This window comes from Musa acuminata, chromosome BXJ3-11 (genome assembly GCF_036884655.1).
Source record: "Musa acuminata AAA Group cultivar baxijiao chromosome BXJ3-11, Cavendish_Baxijiao_AAA, whole genome shotgun sequence".
In the NCBI taxonomy this organism is placed as follows: domain Eukaryota; kingdom Viridiplantae; phylum Streptophyta; class Magnoliopsida; order Zingiberales; family Musaceae; genus Musa; species Musa acuminata.
The window spans coordinates 27,339,440-27,361,946 of NC_088359.1; the positions used below are offsets into that span (position 1 = coordinate 27,339,440).

General features: G+C 36.6%; 3 protein-coding genes across 4 annotated transcripts in view; 1 reads left to right on the forward strand and 2 right to left on the reverse strand.

Moving 5' to 3' along the window:
- The window catches only part of LOC103971663 (uncharacterized), a 63,016-nt gene extending 58,057 nt beyond the window's left edge, over positions 1–4,959 (reverse strand). The window contains exon 1 of the mRNA XM_009385739.3: positions 4,767–4,959. Within this exon, the coding sequence (XP_009384014.2) occupies positions 4,767–4,817 (51 nt within the window). The 5' untranslated portion in view covers positions 4,818–4,959. The remainder of the gene's footprint in view (positions 1–4,766) is intronic.
- A 9,438-nt stretch (positions 4,960–14,397) lies between these two features.
- LOC103971664 (uncharacterized) lies at positions 14,398–18,886 on the forward strand. The gene is made up of 5 exons (XM_009385740.3): positions 14,398–14,537; positions 14,686–14,878; positions 16,441–16,647; positions 18,228–18,422; positions 18,503–18,886. Exons 1-5 carry the CDS (start codon positions 14,455–14,457, stop codon positions 18,632–18,634), a joined length of 810 nt encoding a protein of 269 aa, XP_009384015.2. The 5' UTR covers positions 14,398–14,454; the 3' UTR covers positions 18,635–18,886.
- A 342-nt stretch (positions 18,887–19,228) lies between these two features.
- On the reverse strand, positions 19,229–22,060 carry LOC103971665 (uncharacterized). 2 transcript variants are annotated; one of them, XM_009385744.3, is made up of 2 exons: positions 21,954–22,060; positions 19,229–20,206 (listed from the first exon to the last, which is right to left on the reverse strand). In XM_009385744.3, exons 1-2 carry the CDS (start codon positions 21,964–21,966, stop codon positions 19,413–19,415), a joined length of 807 nt encoding a protein of 268 aa, XP_009384019.1. In that variant the 5' UTR covers positions 21,967–22,060; the 3' UTR covers positions 19,229–19,412. The 2 variants fall into 2 exon arrangements, with proteins under 2 accessions (XP_009384019.1, XP_009384016.1); XM_009385741.3 differs by having other exon boundaries at positions 19,229–20,292; positions 21,954–22,041.
- Positions 22,061–22,507: the final 447 nt, after the last annotated feature.

Genomic DNA, 22,507 nt, shown 5'->3' on the forward strand with positions numbered 1-22,507 from the left:
CTATCTTCTACAAATAATAAAACAGACAAGAATTGATGATGCTTATACAAAAGAAAAGATTCAAAATATTGGTAAGGCAACAGCAAAGTGGTTCAACTTACACAGGATTCAATCAAACACAACTCAAGGTCTATATTATCAGAGTATGGTGTCTTTAAGCAAAATGGTTGGCACAAGGATCCAACCTCCAACACCAAAAGAGATACGTTATATTTATTTAAATAAGGAAGTGGTAGAACTGAAGGATTTGATAAAATCCTTCAAGAGGCAGTTGGACGAGTATGGATGACACTAATGTGTGATAGTTGGACTAGGCCTACAAGAATAACGATCATCAACTTTCTTGTATATTATAACAGAAGGGTCATATTTTATAAGTTGGTTAATGCTTCCGATAAAATTCAATATGCAAACTACATTGAGAACCTAATGGACATTGTGGTAAAGGAGATCAGATCATAGTACATTGTCCAGACTGACAAAAGAGCTAATTTCAAGAAAGCGAGTTTACAATTAGAATGCAAAAAAATACTATTTTGAACGCCATGTGAAGCTCACTATATGGATCTCATATTGAAGGACATTAACGAGTTATCATTAGTAAAAAAGTATGTAGCAAGGGCACAGTCAGTGACAAAGTTTATATGCAACGATCGTAGGATCCACTCATTGATGCAGAAGTTTACAAATGGTGAGATACTCCAACCCGACATCACTCGGTTTGCTATAAATTTCATCTCCTTAAAGTCAATCTAACAAAAAAGACTAGGCCTCAAGACAATGGTCGCATCACATAAATGATCGGATTCAAGGTATTCAAAATCAAGTGATGGAAAAATAGGAAAAAAGACATTTCTTTCTTCTAGATTTTGGGAGTTTGTGAATGACATTATATTATAAAAAGAGTGAAATTGTTTTACGTTGTCCTTCGTAAGGTCGAAATAAAAAAGCATCTGCAGATGCCTTATCTTAAATGTATGAAGCTTATAACAAGAGAAGAGATCAAGAAAGCATTCTTCGATGATTTTAAAGGATCAATATTTGCATATCATCAACCGCAGGATCAAAGCTCATATGGACCAAGACATCCATAATGCAAGTAAATTCATATTCATAGTAGTTTACAACATAAATATTTAATATTTAAAAAAAATTATATATAAAAAAGCATCTGCAAATGCCTTATCTTAGACATATGAAGCTTACAACAAGAGAAAAGGTCACGCAAGCATTTTTTGATGATTTTAAAGGTTCAATATTTTGCATACCATCAACCGCAGGATCAAAACTCATATGGACCAAGGCATCCATAATGCAAGTAAATTCATATTCAGAGTAGTTTACACTTTACAATATAAATATTTAATATTTAAAAATTCCTGCTAACTAAATCATTTATCTTGTGACATATTATCTAAATCCAACCATTTAATTTCAATATAGTCTTGGAACGCGATCAGATGTATTATCGGCATTAAGGAAAGTGCCGATGCAATGAAGGCTATTATAGAGGGTCAACTATTCTAATAAATTGTCAGTTCATTCTCCAACGTTATAGTTATATCATGTTGTTACAATATGGATCCCGGTAAGAGAAAGTTATATACACACATTTAATTATAAATTAATATTAGCATTAATGATTTGTTATGCTAATAAGCAAGGTTCTGAATATCATATCATACCAGTGTACCAATCGACTATCGATACAATACGTAATGAGCGTACTGACCCACGGTACACTAAGGTGTACCGATGTACCGCCCGTGCTGGTCCTCTATCAGACCGGCACATACCGCCCGTACTGAGCGGTACGGTACAATATTGTAAACCATGCTAATAAGTCTTATTTATATCTTTTTGCAATTGAATAATAGCTACAATTTGAAGAGTCCGCACCCAATTTAAGAACGGTTATGGTCCATATACTTTCACATTGATTTACACGAAGATCCACAACAAACTATCATATAGATGGATGGAGGAACTAGTATATGTCCACTACAACATGCAACTAAGGTTGTGATGTGGCAAGGAACCAAAGGAACCAAAGATTGATCCCATCGACCTTGGATGCGACAACGAAGATTCATAGCCGATGTAGAATGAGTCGAAGCAACGAAGAACCAAGAGGATCCTTTACTTGACAAGGTGAGAGATCTTTCACGTCCTTTGCATTTTATCACTGAGGCAATGCCACAATAGAAAAATATGAACAACATCCCTAACAGGAGGAAGATACCCCTTGGTCAAAATATGGCGGAAGGAGCCGAACAACCCTAAGTCAAACTACTTGAGTTCATGACGTCAATAGTAGTACCTTCTCAATCACATTCAATAACCCTCTCGGTATGTAGACATAGCAATGGCATTGACAGTAGTGCCTCGACCGACGATGGCGACAACGTCGGGGAGTTGATGGTTTCATCGATGTAGTTTCAAGGTGGTGTATGGATCGAGAAGCAATATATATTTGTCACCCAAGATTCAGATCATGGAGCTCGAGGAGGTGTTGGTCGGGTTGTTATAAACGGAAAGGGAAAAGGAAGGCAATCGATGATTTTGAGCAGATATGATAAAGCATATATGACGTAGACACAACGGAGCTCGTCGTATTTCCAACCATCACATTATGGATGATCCTATGGCCAACAACAGTACGATGATAGTTGATCATTCTTTTCCAAGGTTGATCGGTCTTATGATAAAAAGTAGTCGATCAATGACGAAAGTGGAAGTTTTGGCATTATCCAACCTCTGCACCTTTGCCTTAGGAGCCGCCTTGAACACGTGTGGTTCATGATAATTAGGCTACAATCATCACTACATTGATATACCAATGGTATACGATATATCAGTATACCATATCATAGGAGCAATTTTTAGATTGGATCCGATAAACATATCATATTAATATACAAATACACGGGATCGAAGACCTCGATCCACCACTTGTGAAGTCCCGTCGTTCTATTTGGTGATAGAACGAGGTATATTCATTGATCGATCCATATATTACTTGGTTCATTTGAATCTTAATATTTGACTCATAATCTAACAATTCAAGTCATATTTTTGTAGATAATTCAATATCAAGAGAAGGATGATTCAGAGCTGCTTCTCAAAGCTCAAAAAGATGTGTCGTTATCCCTTCCAAATTTAGATATCTATGATGAAATTATACTAAACTTACATTTATTTCCAAATAATAAACCCTAATCTAAGTTTTTTCCTATTTTTAGGTTTTTTTCGAGTTCCTTTGTGTCATCGGCACACCCCACCGTATCGACATTCGACATGTCGGAACGGAGTGGCACGTGTCGTTTCATCAGCCAGTCGGCACATCTAGTCGAAACGGTAAGTCAAACCCTACCAAAAGCTATATGAAAATTTCCTAATGAACAATAGATGGACTTACCTAAGAACCGAGAATGCTAAATCATGGATAGAAATTTCTACATTGACTTTAAGCATGGGCAACAATTGAACTACCCTCCAAAGTTGTACTAGATATATGAAGTCCTTTGGATATGTGTAATAAGTTTTGCTGTAGAGACAAACAGACCTCCATTATGCATAAATAAAGCCATCTCATGTCAACATATTGATCCTGCTGTATGTCACACAATTCTGACCACCTATAAATTCTGTAACAAAATAGTTTTATAATGACCACAATCGACACAGCTGACTTTAGCCCATTAGCGATTTGCCAAGCCTAGATAAATTACTCATAGTCGTACAAGAAAAGAAGGTCCTAGTAAGGATGCAGAGAGATGTTGAACTTAGACACTATTGAACAAGAGAGCCTTGCCAACTTTGATGTTGAAGGAACCACAAAAGCCATGCCTAAGCCTGCTTTCATAACGTAAACATCTCAAAGCAGAAAAGAGTGCTTCCCGACAAAGAACAAGAACGTTCAATAGGTGCACGGAAACCCAGAATGGCGGTGAGAAGCATCATGAGATATGCGTTCGATGATGCCTCCACTGCTGGAGAAAAGTTCAATCCGAGCACGGGAGTCAAGAGTGATTATGATTAGAAAAAAAGGACATCATGAAAGGTTCTCGTGCCATAAATGAAGGATTCTGACCGGCGACCATACAGGCCATTCCTCACATAAAATCCACAATAAATGCGGTATGAGGTTAATTGAAATGTGATAGAAAGAAAACCAACGAAACCAATCTCGAAAAAACATGCGACTGTAGTCAACAGCAACCGCACATGAAAATATTTATCTGTTTCCATCTCCGATTCTTGATCTTCATACTAATCTTTCCCAAAATCATGAACATAAAGAAGAAGCGCCTCAGATGCGAATGTCGCCAATCTTGAAACCAAATGAAGAACAGAATCGCGAGCCGTCTTTTTCTTCTTCTTGCTTTCAGAAACTCAAATATCACCCCACCTTTCTTGAAACCAACTAAAGAACAAAACCTTTCTTGCTTTCAGAAACTAAAACATCACCGCCGTCTCTCGCTCTGTTTCCCCGAATTATTCGAATGCAATAAACTTCACAACGTCTAAAACCCTAGAAAACATTTTCTGAAATGGACGAGTATCAAGAACGCGAGCCCATTCCCACAGAAGCCGTCACAAACCCACCTCCAAAAAATCGAAAACCAACATCGTGCCCCCATCAAGAACAGACCAAGAAGAAAGAAACGCCCGACAGAAAAAGCGATCGCCTCAACCCCGCGCGATCAAGACTCCAACCGAGCGCTAGAATCGAACAGAGAAAGAACCAAGACGATCTTGCCTACCTGGATCGAAGAGGAGACGAAGAAGAGGAAACGCCACCGGCCAGGCTCCATCCTTTTCGCCCTAGGCGGCGCTCAGCGTGCGAGTGGAGACCAACCTTGGGATCAAAGCCAGTACTAAATAGAGAACCCAACCAAGGAGGACGAGGAGGAGGAGAACAGGGGAGCCGAGGAGGATGGGAAACGAGTGTTGTGTACCGGTATGGGGGGGGTGACGTCACGTGACGAGATATTTGGGACCCCGAAGAGAAAGGCCGGGATTCTCAGGGGCTTTTCGGGGAACTCATCTCCTCTATAACGGGCCGCTTACGGCGTGATTCGTCAATCTGATGGACCCTCATCCAGCCGCACACGCCGTTGGTTGATATCGGTGCAAAGTGGGTTGATCAGTGTGATGCAACTTATGATCAATAAAACAGTGACAAATAAGTGTCAAACTAAAATATCCATAGGATTGTTATTTTATTTAATATTTTGTATTTATTTTACTTTTTTCGATTGAATGATAAAGTGAATATCGATCCACAGAAAATAAGAAATAATTGTGAAAATTAGGAGAATATGTTATCATTTTTAATTAATTTTAAAATTATTTATTGCACTCATTTTTTTATGATGAGAGTGATACCATTAAAAAAATGAAGGTAATTCATCTAAAATAAATATATATAATCACGTAAAATATAAAATATAATAGTATTATAATGGTTCGAGTCTTATAAACAAAAATAAAATATGTTTTTTTTTTAGAACTATGGTATTATAGTATTGAGAATTTATACTATATTATAGAGGATAAATTTGGATAAGAATCTTTTCATTTAAATTTAATATTGATGGATAAGAATCTTTTAATTTAAATGTAAGAGTGATTATTTCTCATATCAGCAATTTTTTTTATATGTGGCTTTAAAATGTTAGGAAAACCTTTCATTTTGATCTTTCGTCAGTTGTCCGTTTTGTGTTCTCACTTCTCGTGTATTCCAAAATATAATTAGCAAAAGAAGTAAAAAACTCTGCAGTTAGTCGATAATGTGAACCGATTTATTTACAATATTTTTGAATAAAGTTATTATATTTTTTATACATCTATGAGAAAACATAGAAAGACTCTATAAAAGAGGAACGAAAACTCAAAATACGCTATAAATTAATTTATCATATTTTTTTTAGAGTTTCAAATTTGTACTCTTATTATTAGTTTGAGAGAAAAAAAAAAGGTGAGAAACTTGATTTTTATGTCGGTCATAGTATTTTTTTAAAAAAAATAATTTTACGTTGTTTTTGTTGCATATATAAAAATATTATGATGGAGGATAATAACTTAGAATATAATATAAATTATTGGTTGCTGTTTCAAATATGTATTCTTATTACAATGTGAATAAGAATAATAAAACATTAATTTTTATCTTAATATTTTTTTTGGCACTCTTACAAATAAAATAATATAAATAGTATTATAATTGATTGTTAGATTATGTGATCCGATCTAAGATATATTATGGATATTATTAAATCATGATTACGATTATTAGCTAATAGAATAGAATGAAAGTTTTTTATGGGAGGAATTCTCTTAATAACTTATTTTAGACCCTTTACTCTTGCTTATAAATAAATCGGATCTCTTACGAACTCAATAATAATAAAACACATAATAATTGAATATGCGTATATGAATGTGTTGATATGTAACACAATTGAGAGATTACATATCTTCTCTTGTCTCCCTTAGTCACATGAATCAATCAATGAGAGAAGAAGATAAATTTAGTTCTCTTTATAGATTGACATTACTATAGATCTCAGATCTGACAACGATGTAACTGATAAGGTATATTTCGGGCCCAGGGTACGTCACAATCAATGTCACGCCACGCTACAACCAAGTCAACAAGAGAAGCACCTTCATGCGCTGAGCCAGTAACCATACCAAGATGTTGCTTGGTATGTCTCGTCCCAAGACGGCGGCCGCACAAAGGTACTATCTCACCCCTCGAGGATCGACCACAACGCCAAACCCGCGTACGACCGACTCTCGTACAGTAGTATAAAAGCCCTTGGTTGGTATTCGGCTCAGGGGGGAGAAAAAAAAGAGCATAAACTAGAACCCCACACTGACTTACTCGTCGAGAGGCCACAGTCGGTAACCACCCGACGGGGCCTTCTGTGCCAGGGAACGATCATCCCCAAAGCGAGATCATCTCGATCAAGAGAGATCGCCTCCCCCCGACGCGCCGATTAGCATCCCGACGAAGAGTCATCAACCAATGTCTCAAACAAGAGCCACCAACCAACTTCCCAACCTCGACAACCGACTCAGATGACCGAAGACTCCTGACATCGACCCATGAACCAAGCCGTGCTGACTCATCAGCCACGATACATCTGTTCACCAACAACAAATCGTACATCAAATAAAGGTCTTCTGAATAACATTGAAAAATATACATCATAATATTTAGATCTATTATTATTTAATTTTAAATTATTGGTATTAAAGTTCTCTCGCTTAATAATAGCATATTATATTTTTATGCTATTAGAACTAACCCGATATAAAAAGTGGGAGCTTACTTTTGGTATGTTTTATCAAGAATATATTTATGACTATTAAATCAAATTTTAGTTATCTAAGTTAAGACACTGATTCGAAGTCAATTGAGATTTTTTTATTTTTATTCCAAAAAATTGATAAATGATTCATCCTTACTTAACCTATAAAATTATGTCGGAGACATTCCCAATAAAACTTCTTTAGAATTTTAACTCAAGAGGTATGGAGGATTTGACCAAACTCTCCATTAAAAAAGAATTATAACGGGCCTCGAATATTTTTACCTTCTAGTGTGTTATGCTTTCCTCGAAGTTAATTATGATTATATTACATCGAACCCGAAGCATAATAATATCCGAACCAATTCGATCATATATTATTCATCACGTGGTATCGAGATGTCAATCATATAATATCATACACCTACGATCGTATCAAGAACTAAAGAGAATAAAATATATCAATCAGAGATTAAAAAAATGATGGGAAAAAACCCAAAATAAGAATTTTTTAATCTGGGAATTGATCGTATGAATTTAACAGGAGAAAATATATTTTCGAGAACTAATATGAAATCGTCACCAAAGTCGACATTTCTCATCAACACACCAAGAATCGGCACTACATCGTTGGACTATGGTCCAAGACGAGCACCCCACCCACAGTGACGCATCCACTTCCGATTCAGTGTCGATGACAACTGACATCTTACCAACCACCACCGCCTGCTCCCCAGCTCAGTACAGAGTCGGCAAAGATGGCATTCCCTGTACCCGCACGCAACGGGCTGTCAACCTGTCGTCTTGTCTTAATGTGTGGGCCGACGCGCTTCATTATGTCCATCTGGTCCGGTCAACGTTGACCACTGGTGATTCATTCATGTTGCCAGTGCCGGTATCCATCCGTCACCTTCGTACTAATATATCTCAACGTATGGATTTTTCTTTTCATATCATATCATAACAATCATTTTATTCTTCAAAAAATAAAAACAAAATCAATAAAAGACTCGAACGTATAACTCGCGAACTCAACTTTTGATTGTTGGTGTAAGATTGTTTGTTGAACGAACATAGAAATATTACAAATGTTAATTTAGTCAATATAATTATTATTTTCGATTAATCAAGATTCTATATATGTAATATAGTCAACTCAAACGTAACAATACACCATATGTCATAACATCTAATAAGAATATTTCATGACGTAGGAACTTAAGCTCTTCTGATCGATGATGATTATAGATATATTTTGAAATTAAATTAATCAATTTATGGAGTTGATCCTAAAGAGATCTCAATTTTATCTAGAGATTTAAACATTTTATGATTTTTTTTTCATAATAAAATTATCGATTAGTCTTTTATGAGAATAATAAATCAAAATAGGATAGATAATATGGATTTAACCAATGACGATTCACACTCTAATTTTTCTTATGATAACATTCGAAAATAAATTAACTTGGATCGATTTTATTATCTCAAATTGACGATCAAAATCGATCGTATCTCAACTATCTGGAAAGTTTTCTATTATTGTGTTTTGTAAATATTGGAACTATAATAAGTATTTTAACAATATAATATATAATATATAATTTAACCTTTTCATTGTACTATGTCAATGTTTTATCATCATTAATCATTATACAATGCATGGTATGTAATTTCGAATGATACCACTCGGTACGGGTGATACGTACCGGTCTGACGATATATCGGTATACGGACCACTCGCTACCGGACGGACCGTGCTACAGTGTTATAGTAAAAGGAAAAATATTTAAAATCACTCGGTAAGTCTTGGTATACCGCTCGATACGTCATAGTGTATCGTTCGGTATACTGGTACCGTACCGTATCAAGCCAACCTCGAAACACCGATACGATATTACGTAACTTGGTACAATGTAATATTATTGTTCAAATTAAGAGCATTCAAGTCTATTTATAGCCTCTACAAAAATATGATATCTCCCTCCATCTCTATTCGTAGGTATGCATTACTATTCATGCCGGTAAGGAAAAATGAATTAATGGGAATAGGCAATAGTGATTAAAGAAGGTCTTACAATGAGAGAATTTAATAAAAAGGCATATGTAATTCTAACCTAAAAAAGGAGTGAGTGTAAGACAGACTTATAGAAAGGAATAAATCACCAAAGATTGCTCATTCCATTTATAATCCCTCAAATATGCAGGCCAACATTAACATGGGTTATTGCTGTGTGTGTGTGTATCTTCATAGAAAGAACAACAAAAAAATAATGCTGTAGAGATTGTGTTGGAATAGCTTAACCCACTTATTGTTTTGAGAAGAACATCTGAGATGAATCATATTATGTTCATGCAAGAAACGAGGGGAAAGGGAATCAAAATCTGCGATGGGTGGATGCAATCGATCGACCACTGGCTTGCCATTGAGCAGGAGAGGTGTGAAAGAAAAGAACAACAGTGGGAGACTCACTCTCTCTGCAAGTCCCCATCGAGAGAACATGCCAGCAGAAGCTGAACATGTTGACTTGCACAAAGGAAATAAATGGCAGAATCCGTGCACAATCTTTTAATGTGACAGTTTACTTTCATTATGTGTCCTATCGTTTCTTCAAATCATTAAATGCCTTTTTAATGATGTCGTCTGGCCACACTTCCTTTCTGCATCAACTTGACCTTCAAATAAAAGAGAAACTTATCCTACAACAAACAAAGGAGGTCATGATTTGCTATGCTGCACTCCGCTGCTGCTGCAATTGTGTTACAGAATGGCATGACTTGATAGATAATCTCTCTCTTTCTCTCTCTCTATCTCTCTCTCTTAACGCTTATTTTCAGAGTTACCTCTATAATATTTCGATTCATCTCAATTTCGGACGTTTATAAAAAATAATAAATATATTATTATTAACTTTTATTTAAATATTTTAAATAATAATTTAGACTTATAAATTTTATAGATTGATTATTCTATCAAATCGAAAAGTGATAATTAATATCGACGTCGAAATAGTATTAAGATATGATAAACTAAGAGAAATATGTATGAATGAAGTTGGAGGATTGAAATCATCAAATTATGGTAAGATAGATAATATCTCTTTCTCTCTCCTAACTTGTATTTTAATATCAATTTCAAACATAAATTAAAATTATTATTAAATTTTATTTAAATATTTTAAACAGTAATTTAGACTTAATAAAATTGACAAGTTAATTCTTCTATCAGATCAAAAAGTGATAATTAATATCAAAATTGATCTAGTATTGAAAAAATGATAAAGAGCCAAATATATATATATAGATGGAGTCAATGGATACATTATGTCAAGATTTGATTTGGACTATGTTATATTTTGATGACGGCATCAAACCATTAAATACGAAAGATTGTAATACGATCTCACATCATAAATGATTTTAAAATAAGATCAACTTATAAAAATATGATGAATATATTATTTTTAATTTTAATTTTAATTTTTTAAATTAAATGATTTGGATATAAACGGATCAATTTTTTTTTATCATGAAAAACTCCACTAATATATAAATATAAATAATAATTTTTAACATCAATCTTAATAATAGTTTATTTTTTAATAATTTTATTGAGTTTAAAGTAGGTCAAAAGGAACGGTGACATGTTAGTTGACAAGGAGTTAATTAAAACAAGGGTAAGTAATGGGAGGAATGATCATCCAACATGAATGGTGGATCCCATCATTAGAAGTCATGTTCCATCATGACGGAGCCACCAAATGGCATCATGTGCCTGCTTAAGATAATGCAATTTGATGCACTCCCCAAACATATTTTATTTATGCGCATACCTATTTTCCAGGGAAGAAAAATCAAATGTCCGATGACCCACCTCGCTACATGAATAAATGCAATGATGTTTTCATGTCGTGTGATAGGGATGTGTTGCTACTTCTACCTGTCATAATGACTTTCGTGTTACTTCATCACCCTTCTGCCATGATGATGAGTTCTTGCTCCTGTTCTTCCAGCTTTCAGGATCGGTGACACAAAGCTACCACAACATCATCATCATCATCATCATATATATATATATATATAAGTTCTCAAAAGTAGCACAATATTTTTGCTTTCGAACAAAGTAAATAGATCCATCTTCATTTTTGTTCTTCTGGAGCCCGATGGATGATGGACAGTGAATGATCGAGCATGAACGCGGTGTCAGAGACTGCTCGAGGACTACTCGGGGATGGATGAATCGCTTGGGGGTCAAGCAATGCCAAGGTTGCACGCAACTCTTTCGATCGTCTCTTTCTGGTGGCGGACGATCGCCATGTTAGCATCCGTTTTGTTCCTTTGCGAAACCCACGAGCAACACCAATCACGGGGCTTCGTTGACGAAGGAAATGGCCCCGTGAGGATCGTCAAACGCGTGCATGTCCATGGAATAACTCTGACAAGAAGAGAGAGAGAGAGAGAGAGAGACAGAGATGCCATGTATTTAACTTACTGCTGATTAATCAATGAAAACAGGAGGTGGGCTTATGTCATTTACGTGGTACGATTTGAGTTGGGGGAAGAAGAAGAATGTTGGGATGAAGAGTGGTCGTCGGCTGCCAACTGGAGTGATAGCAGTGGTTTTGTTCGCATGCTAACCGGTGCGTGACACCGGTCATGCACGGGCGGCCTCTTCGGACGGGGAACGCCGAAAGGGACGACCACTAAGATCAGAGACGACAAATAATGACCCCCCAACCTTAGTGCATTTTATCAACCTACAAGTTCCAAAGATTACATCAGACAATGACGGGGTAAGTTGACATCGATTGTGGCATTCGTATTTTCAGATTTATTTTAAATAAAAATCTTAATATAAGAAGAAATTCTCACCGAGTAGGAAAATCATGATAATGAGAATTTTATGCTTATATTAATATTTTATGTATTTCTAGATTTTGATAAAAGAAAATAAATTCTTGCCTATCTATTAAGATAGGGTAATCGCTTAAAGAATAGGAGAAACAGATATAATTTCTTCAGGATTTATGCAAGAGAATATATAAAAAAATTTAAATTACTTTTATTTTTTTTCTTTGTGAATATTAAAAATATCTCTATTCTTACGGTCGAAATCCATAATTATATATTGCCTCTGTAATCAAGTGTTAGAATCAATAGGTGATCAAATCATTAATTTAAAGGAATTGAACATCATGATACTTCTCAAAAATCGAAATTCTTAATCTGTACTTCAATGAAAATAATTTAAGGTACTAAGAATCATCCTTGTCATTATGCCTGACAAATTTATCAATAAACAATTTATCTTATTCTATCAACAATGATATAATACATATTAAAGGTTTTGGTGGAAAGAAGAAAGAAAGAAAAAATAAATGAATTATTTTTTATAAAAAGAAATGAAGAAAAAGGGATACGTATGGGGAAACGTGTTTGTTGGTGTGTGTGTGAGTGAGCTACTTAAGTTAGTTAACCATCTCAGGTTAATTGGCTCATCATCATCTGTGTCGGTCGAGCCGTCAAGGAGGAAAAGGAACGCTTCCCGTAGGTTCGCACAAGCGGGTCCCGCGGCAACCCTCCAATAATGATGCCCTTTATTCCTGCTTGGTGTACTGTCCAACCATCGTCGATGCCTTCCACAAGTGCCCTTTCTTTGCTATATTTATGGTGTAGTTTAGGAAAAGAATAATTTTATATCAACAATGGAAAATGCACATATTGAACGGATTTAAAGAGATTAGGATGATTTAGCCCTTTAATTTATGATATTTATTCATGTGTGATTTAATTTGTGACACAATTAGAACTGGCTGATTCATTAAAAGTATTGTCCACTTTGCTAACCTTTTAAGTGCTATTTTATATGACTAAATTGCATATTAATTTAATTATATAGCACATGTTAATGCAAATGTGGCTCATGACTTCATAGTTTTCCCCTTTTTTTACCCCCTTTATATAGAACAAAGAGTCACTTCATAATATGCTTCCACATGTAATTTAACTATTAGAGATTTATATATATTTTCCTATTGTATATAGAAAATGAAGTTATTTCATAGTATTTTTCCCCATGTATAATCATTGATTAACATAATTCCATTTTTTTTCAAAAATAATATTTCATAATTATTATATCACAATGTTTCTCAACCTAAACAAGGGATGTTAAATGTCTAACTCTTCATGCATGTTCTTGAACAAAACAAGCCTCCATGGATCCCTCATGCAACTGTAGGTTAATCCAATTAGGCCCGAAAGCTATGGTGTAAGGGCTTAATGATGGCCCATAAGAATCACCAAATAAGTTTATGCTTTGAAGATTCACTATGAAAGCAAAGTTCATTAAAGAAAAATTAGAGTGATGGATTCAAGAATTAAAGCAAAAGAATTTAGATATTCCATTGAAGATTTGTAGAGTTAAATGTAGATAAAAATAATTTAGCCAAACAGGGTAAAAATTTTAGACATTTGATAATATAGGACTAATTGAGTATGAGTCTAAGTCTGAACCCTAATGCATGATCGATCGATTACAAACATAAATTCAATCATTTTTTCCATCTTGATGTGAAATTATATCTCAATGTTAATTGCATAAATATAATCAAATCCAAACCAAACTGAATTAATATATTTTTTTAAAAATAAATCGATTTAATTCTAATTTAAAGATTTCCTGAGCTACTAAACTCAATCGCATATTTGTCGTTAATATTTTTCTACTTAAATTGGATAAGTGATCGATTTCTAAATTTCATCGTAAACCTTATTAGTTATTTTCAATAATTAACTAAATAAGAGTTTGAATCTCGTATTCATCGTTTTATCATTTATATAAAATAAATAATCACAAAGAAAACTATTATTTCGCCTTTTACTAAAGAATCGATATAATTCAATACCTTGCAACAATCTCATAGGAAAGGAGGGATCGCCTCGGTCAACGGTACTGTGTATCTCGTTGACTTTCAAGGGGCACTCCATCAAGACACGCGTACGCTGCTAAAGAGTCCAAGCAAGCCGATGATGAATGTCCATGCCGGTCATTTGCTCCCCCGTATCTACTGGGATTTGGGGATTGAAGTGAGGCGTGGTCGGGTGGGGGGGAAGGGTTGTGGCCGCGAGCATGTGCATAGCTGCATGGGCGTGGCAATCTCATCCTGCCTACCAACTCCTCCTCCTCCTCAACAGAGACGAATTCCATGACAGGCATGCCGATCGCAATCTCGATTCTCTCTTTCTTTGCATAAAATGTATCTTTTCATTGGTTGTTGGCTTCGATTGTTCACTTTGCGAGGGAATTTCGCCGGAAATTTGATGACATGATTGTGATTGGTTTGATCGAACATGATGACAGGCCTACAAAACCAGTGGGGTGGTGGGGGGACGGTGACGGTCAGGCGATATTGGGGGGGAGAGATGAACTGGGAGGGGGTACGTGGATGGGATGCACCAGGGATGGAAAGGTGGCCTTTCTGACGAACTTTAGGGAGCCTGACCCTTGGTCCGGTTCGAGGTCGAGGGGAGAATTGCCAAAGAGGTTCTTGGAGGTACTTCACATTTCTGTAATGGTTCCAATCAAAGCCTATTACTCCTGCTTCATATCTTTTAGTTTTCTGATCTAGGGTTTTGTCACAATTGGTTATATCACTGATCCATAGTTCAGTTTCTCTCCATCCAAAGGTCCTGCCTTTTGGTTTCCTTGGGTATGTGGTAATCACTTCAAATGTGGATGAACATTCTGTTTTAACTGATTACGTCTCGAGATTTAAATTTTTCGATAATTTACATTATTGCTAATGCCAAAATCGAACTGTTGGTTCTAAGAGCATATTGGCCGATTTATCTGTGTACAATATGCAAACATAAACAAAGGTTTTAGATGCTAAACAGAGGAAGCTCCAGAAAAATCTTCATGAGATCATCCTTTTAATAACGTACTCGAATAGTTCTGATGTTTCATCCTCTTAGGGTGGGTTTGGCTCCTCTCTAGTATGGCAAATAGGGATGCATATCATATCCTGCATCTGTTCTGGCATGCATCTTCACGGGAGCCTTCCATCTGTCAGAGCATGATGGGTGTGGAAATTTATACTTATATGTACGTATTTTGTATATCGAGGGAATGAAGGGCCAAATGATGTCTTGAGCATTTAAAAATTTTAATGTTTCTTCAAGATGAAGCAGTTGAAGACCACAAGATGTATCTTTTGTGAGCCCAAGTAGGAAATTCTAGGAGAATAACTGCCTAAGACCCTTTGGGGTTTGGAGAAGGAATAGGATCATACTGACATCAAAGAGACCATTGTCCTCGATGTATATGATTGGTAGCCATGGTAATGCTATTATCCAAAATCAGCAAGAAAATTCTATACCAACCAAATGCACCTGATAAACCCTTGAATTTTCGAAGTTTGCAACAGAAGCTTGCATTATTTATCACCATTTTGGTGTCTCATACAAGACAGTATGCCAAGCCTTACTTTGAGGCAGCTCTTTTAGGTTACAGCGAGAACTTCTTCAAATAGTATGAAAGTAGCTGCAGCACAATACATTCATAGGCTCGGTGATTCATTCCAATATTTTGAAGTAAGGTTTAACTAGTTAGTCAACTTGAATGTTTTTAAGAGCAAAAGATGCACTCCAATCAATCTTTGAAGCAATCCAAAGTTCAAAACTTCATTTGAAGAGCTAACCCAGATAATTGAATGTTAAGTTTTCATTAACAAATATTTTCTTGGATAATTCTGTCTTAATTTTCTTTGCAATTTCTTTTTGACTGATCCTCTAATCCCGTTTGAGGTGGCATGCACACTTTACATTCAATATCTCTTGTTCTGATACAAAATTTTACTACTAAGTTTCTATCACAAACTCCTTTTATCTGTACAACACGTTCCTTAAAAATCCGTTCTAACAAAAGTGTCTATTGTGTTTTTATGTTTATTTTTGCATCGTATGCATTTCATAATTTTTTTCTACTGATATCGTGTTCTTGTACAGTGAATCTTCTTACAGTCAATTTTAGATCTTTCTGTAACCATTGAACAGTAACCTTTGCCTGTGCTTTTAGGCTCACTCAAAAATTTTCCCTTCTGTTTCTTTGGTGTAGAGCACAAAATGCCCTTCAGAGTTTGCAGAGGAAATAGTCAAGGAAGCTGATCAATATAATGGCTTTAATCTGATAGTGGCTGATCTTTGCACAAAATCCATGTTCTATATCTCCAACAGGCCAAAAGGAAAACCTGTTTCTCTTCTGGAAGTTCTCCCTGGTATCCATGTACTTTCAAATGCAAATTTAGATTCTCCTTGGCCCAAGGTAGGCATTTCACTGAGGTGCATTAATTCATTTGTTTTGGAACATTTGTCATTGCAATCAGCATTTTTTTTTCTTCAAATATATTTATGTTCTCTTCCTTTATCTTTCACAAGTAAGTTCAGATCGCAACATGTCAAGAACAGCATACTTTTTACTTTAAAATGTGGATCCAAACTATAAAAAACATTTCTTAAATGCTAAACCTCTACTCAGAGGAGTTCTCCTTAATTTCATTTCTGCTGAGCATTGTTAAGTGTGAAGTGTGAAAGGGTATTATTAGTTGCCATGCACATTTTTCTAGCATTTTATTAAAATTCCTCTTACCCTGCTTGTCTTAACATGGAATAAAGCAAATATATGGTGAAGTAATGTGACACTCTGAATTACATATCGTGCTGGAACATTTGTTGGGAATCTGAATCAATGGTGATTATGCTCTTGTCACCTTGATTAGATGCCCATTCCTTCGAACCTTTTTTAATGCTATTTTTATTGTGCCGAAGGGTACCTATTATATATCTTGTTTTTTGTGTTCCTTTCATAGTTCTATACATTTCAAAGAATGTTAGTCTTATTGACTTGTACCATCGGCACAACAATAGTAGTCATATCAATATAATTTAGTTGTCAGATACTTTGTAACTAAAAAAGCTATTATTATGAACTCGCGAAGCTTTCCAAGTCTCAGCAATGTGTCAAATGGCCATCTGATTCTGGTATTTTTCATTTGCTTTCTGAAGGTGGATGAGTATGGGATTAGCATTAGCCTCAACGACGATCTAGGTTCCTAATGTGCATGATAATTAAGTATAAGTTAATTTCTGTGTGAGAACATCTCGCTACTGCATGTTAAGTTATTAGTTAGCCAATGGTATTTTTTCAGGTTTATTTCTCTAGGGATGCACAAGATGATATTATATTTATGCAATGATGAAGAAAAGTTATTAATTGGTTCTTTACTCATCAGTCGACTGTATACAACTTTCATCAATTGTTGAGGCCCAGGACAACTTGTGCAACTTTCTATCTTTCAATTTTCAATAGGATATCTGAAATTTTATTTGGGGTCCTGAGGATTCCATGTAGTAGAAGCCAGAAGGTCCAAACCATTAATCTGTAAAAGAAATGAAAGCTGGTAAAAGCATCATGTTAACAAAAATGAAGGCAAACCATTCTCTGGTTCATTCTTCATGAAGGGGAATTTCTTTTCTAGATCTCTAGTTGTAAAAGTAAAGGTATGTTGTCAATGGGATACTGTTTTTGGGGTTAACAAGTTGCGAGTTTCTCGCAGCAGTTATGTCCACCTTTGCTTTCTGCAATGGTATGTCAAATTTGAATGATTGAGTTCACAATAAGTTGATTATGCAAAGCTTTTGGAATGCCATCTTATATTTATCACAATCGATCAGCTAACACCTGTGGTTTTCACATGTGACCTTACTACTGAAAATTATGCAATCAGTCTTCTTTCTTAAAAAAATTGGCATACTATTTGTTGAAGTTAGTGATTCTAAATCACCTGAATAACTCGCTCGACATCAAAACCAACATTTGTACCAATCATTTTGTTTTCTTTGCAGGCAGAAAGATTGCGCAAGGGTTTCAGCGAAGCACTAGCGAGTTGCAGGGATGAGGAACTCTGCATGAAGGACATTGTCAAAAAGCTGATGTGTGACAAAACAAAGGCTGAGAGAAATATGTTACCAATGACTGGCTGCAGTCCTGAGTGGGAGTTGGAAGTCAGCTCAATCTTCATAGAGACACACAGAGAGCAGGTAAGAAACCAGATATACTGCTTTGTTACTGCACTCAGAGCATTTGATTCAGTCATTCCAATGTTTTGACACCATCACAGGGACTTTACGGAACGCGAAACATGGGTGCATTATCGGTTAAAACAAGCGGCGAGGTTAGCTTCTACGAGAGGTATATCGAAAATAGCAACTGGAAGGAGCATGTCTTTCAGTACCACGTGGAACAATTGTAGTCGATCAAAAGTTGGATGAATAATTGGTCAGTTTGTTTCTGACACTGGGTACTCTAGAAAATGGCATGATAAGCTATCTTTGTTATTACAACTCTTGATAAGGAGAGAGAGAGAGAGAGAGAAGACTGCATGCCGAATCAGATATGATAGAGGATGTTTGAGTCAAAGCGAGATGGTTACTGTACGTCGTTAGATGTACCCTGTTGCATCATTTCTTTCCAGTGAATTCAGTGCTATCATGGCGTGTGCTCTTGTGAGGTGTTCGGAAATGCCATGCTCTGTGGACGATATGGCATCGATGATGTTTACTGATCCGACAGCTACAGTGCTTGATATGCACCGTCTGATACAAGCCTCGTGACGCCAGACACTTGGATCACAAAAAGGAGATGGAACAACATAGGATGAACTCAGGAGATAGACAACAAAACAAGCAGCAAGTGGTTTACCATAAACTTCACCAAAAGAGAGATTCACGTAGTACAGCTAATCTATATGTCATCAAGAACACATGCAAGTGTACCTACCTAGCACACATGAGACGAAGTGGGGGGTGTGCTCTGATGCACCGGTGGTTCCTGCTTTCCAAGGCCATTAGCAAATATTGTACACTTCTATGATGTGCAGTGTGTCATCAGCTTCATGATACAAGTTTCAGTACCGAGAATAAAGCATATCACTGAAGCTAATACCCAATACAGACAAAGGAAGAACCAATGACCCCAGAAGGAAAAAAAAAAAGTGAGAACGAAAAATCCAGCTCTAACATTACTCATGTTTATTGATTCAATTCTCTGGACCTAGATTCAGCCTTCCTTGCCTCGTCCGGTGTCGACGGGAAAAGCTCAACGTACCTTGAGCCGATCGTCATCTTGTCCTTGCACATAGCCTTCTTTGCCACCTCCACGGATGGGAACTCCACCAATGCCTCACCTGTGGCTTTCCCATCCAGGCGATAAGCAATGTGTACTTTGTCCTCGCTCAGCTCAAATTCCTCGAAGAAGTCAACTATATCAGACTTGGTAACAGAGTAAGGAAGACCACGAAGCTTTAGGACTTCAGTGTACTCCATCTTGTCCTTGTCCTCGTATGATTTCTTCACACGGACAGGTGGGGCATCTTGGTGATACTCATCCTCAAAGGCCCAGCCACCACTGTTAACCTCCGTAGCAACTGCACGGTAATAGTCTTGTTTGCTGCACCGGAAGACTTCGATGTACCTGCGGCCCATGTTCTGCCTATCCCTTTGCAGGGCAAACTCAGCCTGCATGGGTGATGAAAAGACAACGAATGCATCTCCAGAGAAACGCCCACTCTTGTTAACAAGCAGACAATCCACAATATCCAGACCCATAAAGAACTTGATGATGTCCAGGTCATCACAGTTGAACGGAAGGCCTCTCAGTCGGACCACTGGGAAGGAGTGCATGCTGCCAAATCCTCCATTGAAACTGCTACCAAAAGACTGGTAGGAGCTGCCAATACCTCCCACCGAGAAATAGGGACTTGAATCCATCAATCTTGACCTCTTTGAGCCAACCTCGTATCCATCCATAGCAAAGCCGCTGCTCACTGCGAAGTAGGGATTTGATTCCATCATTCTTGGCCTCTTTGTCCCATCGTACCCGTCCGAACCCCCCCCGCTCCCCAACATTGCCCTTCACATAATTCAACAACCCAAGGAGAAAACACCCCCGTCGCTCAATCCCCACATTTATTAAGGCCTTACCCAGCTTATATTTAACTTTATTCTTGTATCATAACATTAAAATCTAAACCATAATTTATGCATTTATAATTTTTCTAGCCGTTATATAAAAAATCTCTAAAGGTTAAGAATTGATGTGCTTCTAGTGCTAGTAATCCAAGGGAAACAAATCACATGCAAATAAAAACAAAAAGAGCAAAAAAACACAAACACACACACACATCACTTAAAAATGAGGGGTCAAATTACTCGGAAGCTTTTACAATCTAGAGAAACTAAGAAAACAGAAACCGCTAGGGCAGTTAGAGAACAACAATTTGGTCCTTAGAATGAATATTTCTATTTGAATATTGCGAGAAACTTGGCAATCATGCCTTATCTATCAAACAGAATTTACTAATGGAAATTAAAATGATTAATGAACGAGAAACAACAGGTCATCGGATAACAATAAGATAAATCAGTTGGATGAATTAGTTCATGTATTCGGCATTAAATTAATGTAAACCGCAAGCTAGCACAAAATGAAAATAAGAGAACACATACAAAAGCCACCAACCACAAATCCCCCCACACGAATTTTTTTAAGATGCCTATCTGACCACTGGAGCAAATTTTACTAATAACTGTAGTGAATTTTAGCCAAATTGAAGCCCCAGGCATTTTCTTCCCAGAGTGCAAGTGCTTTTAGTAGATATCACCTCCTACATCCGAAAAATAATTAAAGATGCTTTGTTACGAGTTATATTCAGTGAGACATGCAAATAAAGCAATATTTATGAGTACTCTCCTCGTATGTTTTCAATATGTCTAGAATCACAAGATCTTGAATGACTTGGAAACTGTCAATCTAAAATAACTCCCACACTAATATTTGTAGATTAGACTCCCTTTACACCCTCCTCTGACTAAAAGAAACCAAAAAAAGAAAAAAGAAAAAAGGAAACATACAAAGGAAACTATTTTCTCTTAAAGAAAAATAAATCCAAGCTCAAGATTATATCAATTTCCATCCTTCACATTTGCTTGTACCATGTATATTCAGTCATTATTATGCATCTAAACTGATTTGATTATGCAACCCAGTCTATGATTATCATTGACTAAAATAACATTTCAATCATAAAAATAAATAAATGAAGTTACATGTTCTTCCTTCTTTATGTAAAAGCCACAACCATGTAGGCATATTCCTTTATACTACTAGCACATGACTAGATTATAATAGCACATATATTGAGAAGTTCGATAAGCGAGATCGCTCTGACACCAATCAAATGATTCCGACGCGAATTTGCTCAAGTTTCTATCTTTTCCATTTGAAGTGACTCAATATAGAGAAACTCAAATCCAAGTGTCTCAACAACATCAGATCAAAGGAAGGTAAGCAAAGCCCTCACGGGGGCCTCAGCCAAGGTCTTCAAGAAAACGAATAAAAGAAAGGATTTCGCACTCAAATCGATTTCAATCAATGCCAAAACCCAAATATTTCAAGAAACACAGGAGAAGCCTCCGAAAAGCGAGCAAGAAAAAGAAGGAAACATCTACCGGAAGGCAAAAGCGCGAATCTTGCCTCCAAAAAAGCATTATAGCTGGGGTTTCTAGGCTTACCCTCTCGACCCATACATGGCTCCCACGATGGTGCGCTCTTCGGCGGCGATTGATCGAGAGCAAAGGAGTCGATTAGCCGCTTCTTTCTGCCCGTGAGGGGGAACACGAACCCTAATTCCCATTTTATAGCACGCACGCGTGTTCCATCGGCCTATTTTTTCTGGGCCGGCCCGGTCCGAACCGGGCCAGGATGGGAGAGTTGTATATAGATAATTATGTTCTCTATTTATATTTTAGTTCTATTATATATGATATATTGCATTCTTCGAAGATACATCATTATAGTTAACATCTATATTTAGACATGTTCTTGAATTGATAATTCACTGTTTTACCGACCAATCAATAGAACATTAACATCAAGTATTAAGAAACATTGCATCATTTTATTCCATCTTACAGTGCAGCACAGAGCTTTAAAGCCAACATTTAACTGATGCAACGAGCCACCTGTTTCGAGCTCAAGCGGCGGTCCCACACGCAATGCACGTGCAACCCGGCCCACACGTGCAGGCCGCTCTCCCGCACCCGCAGGGGTTGCAGCTGCAGTGCTC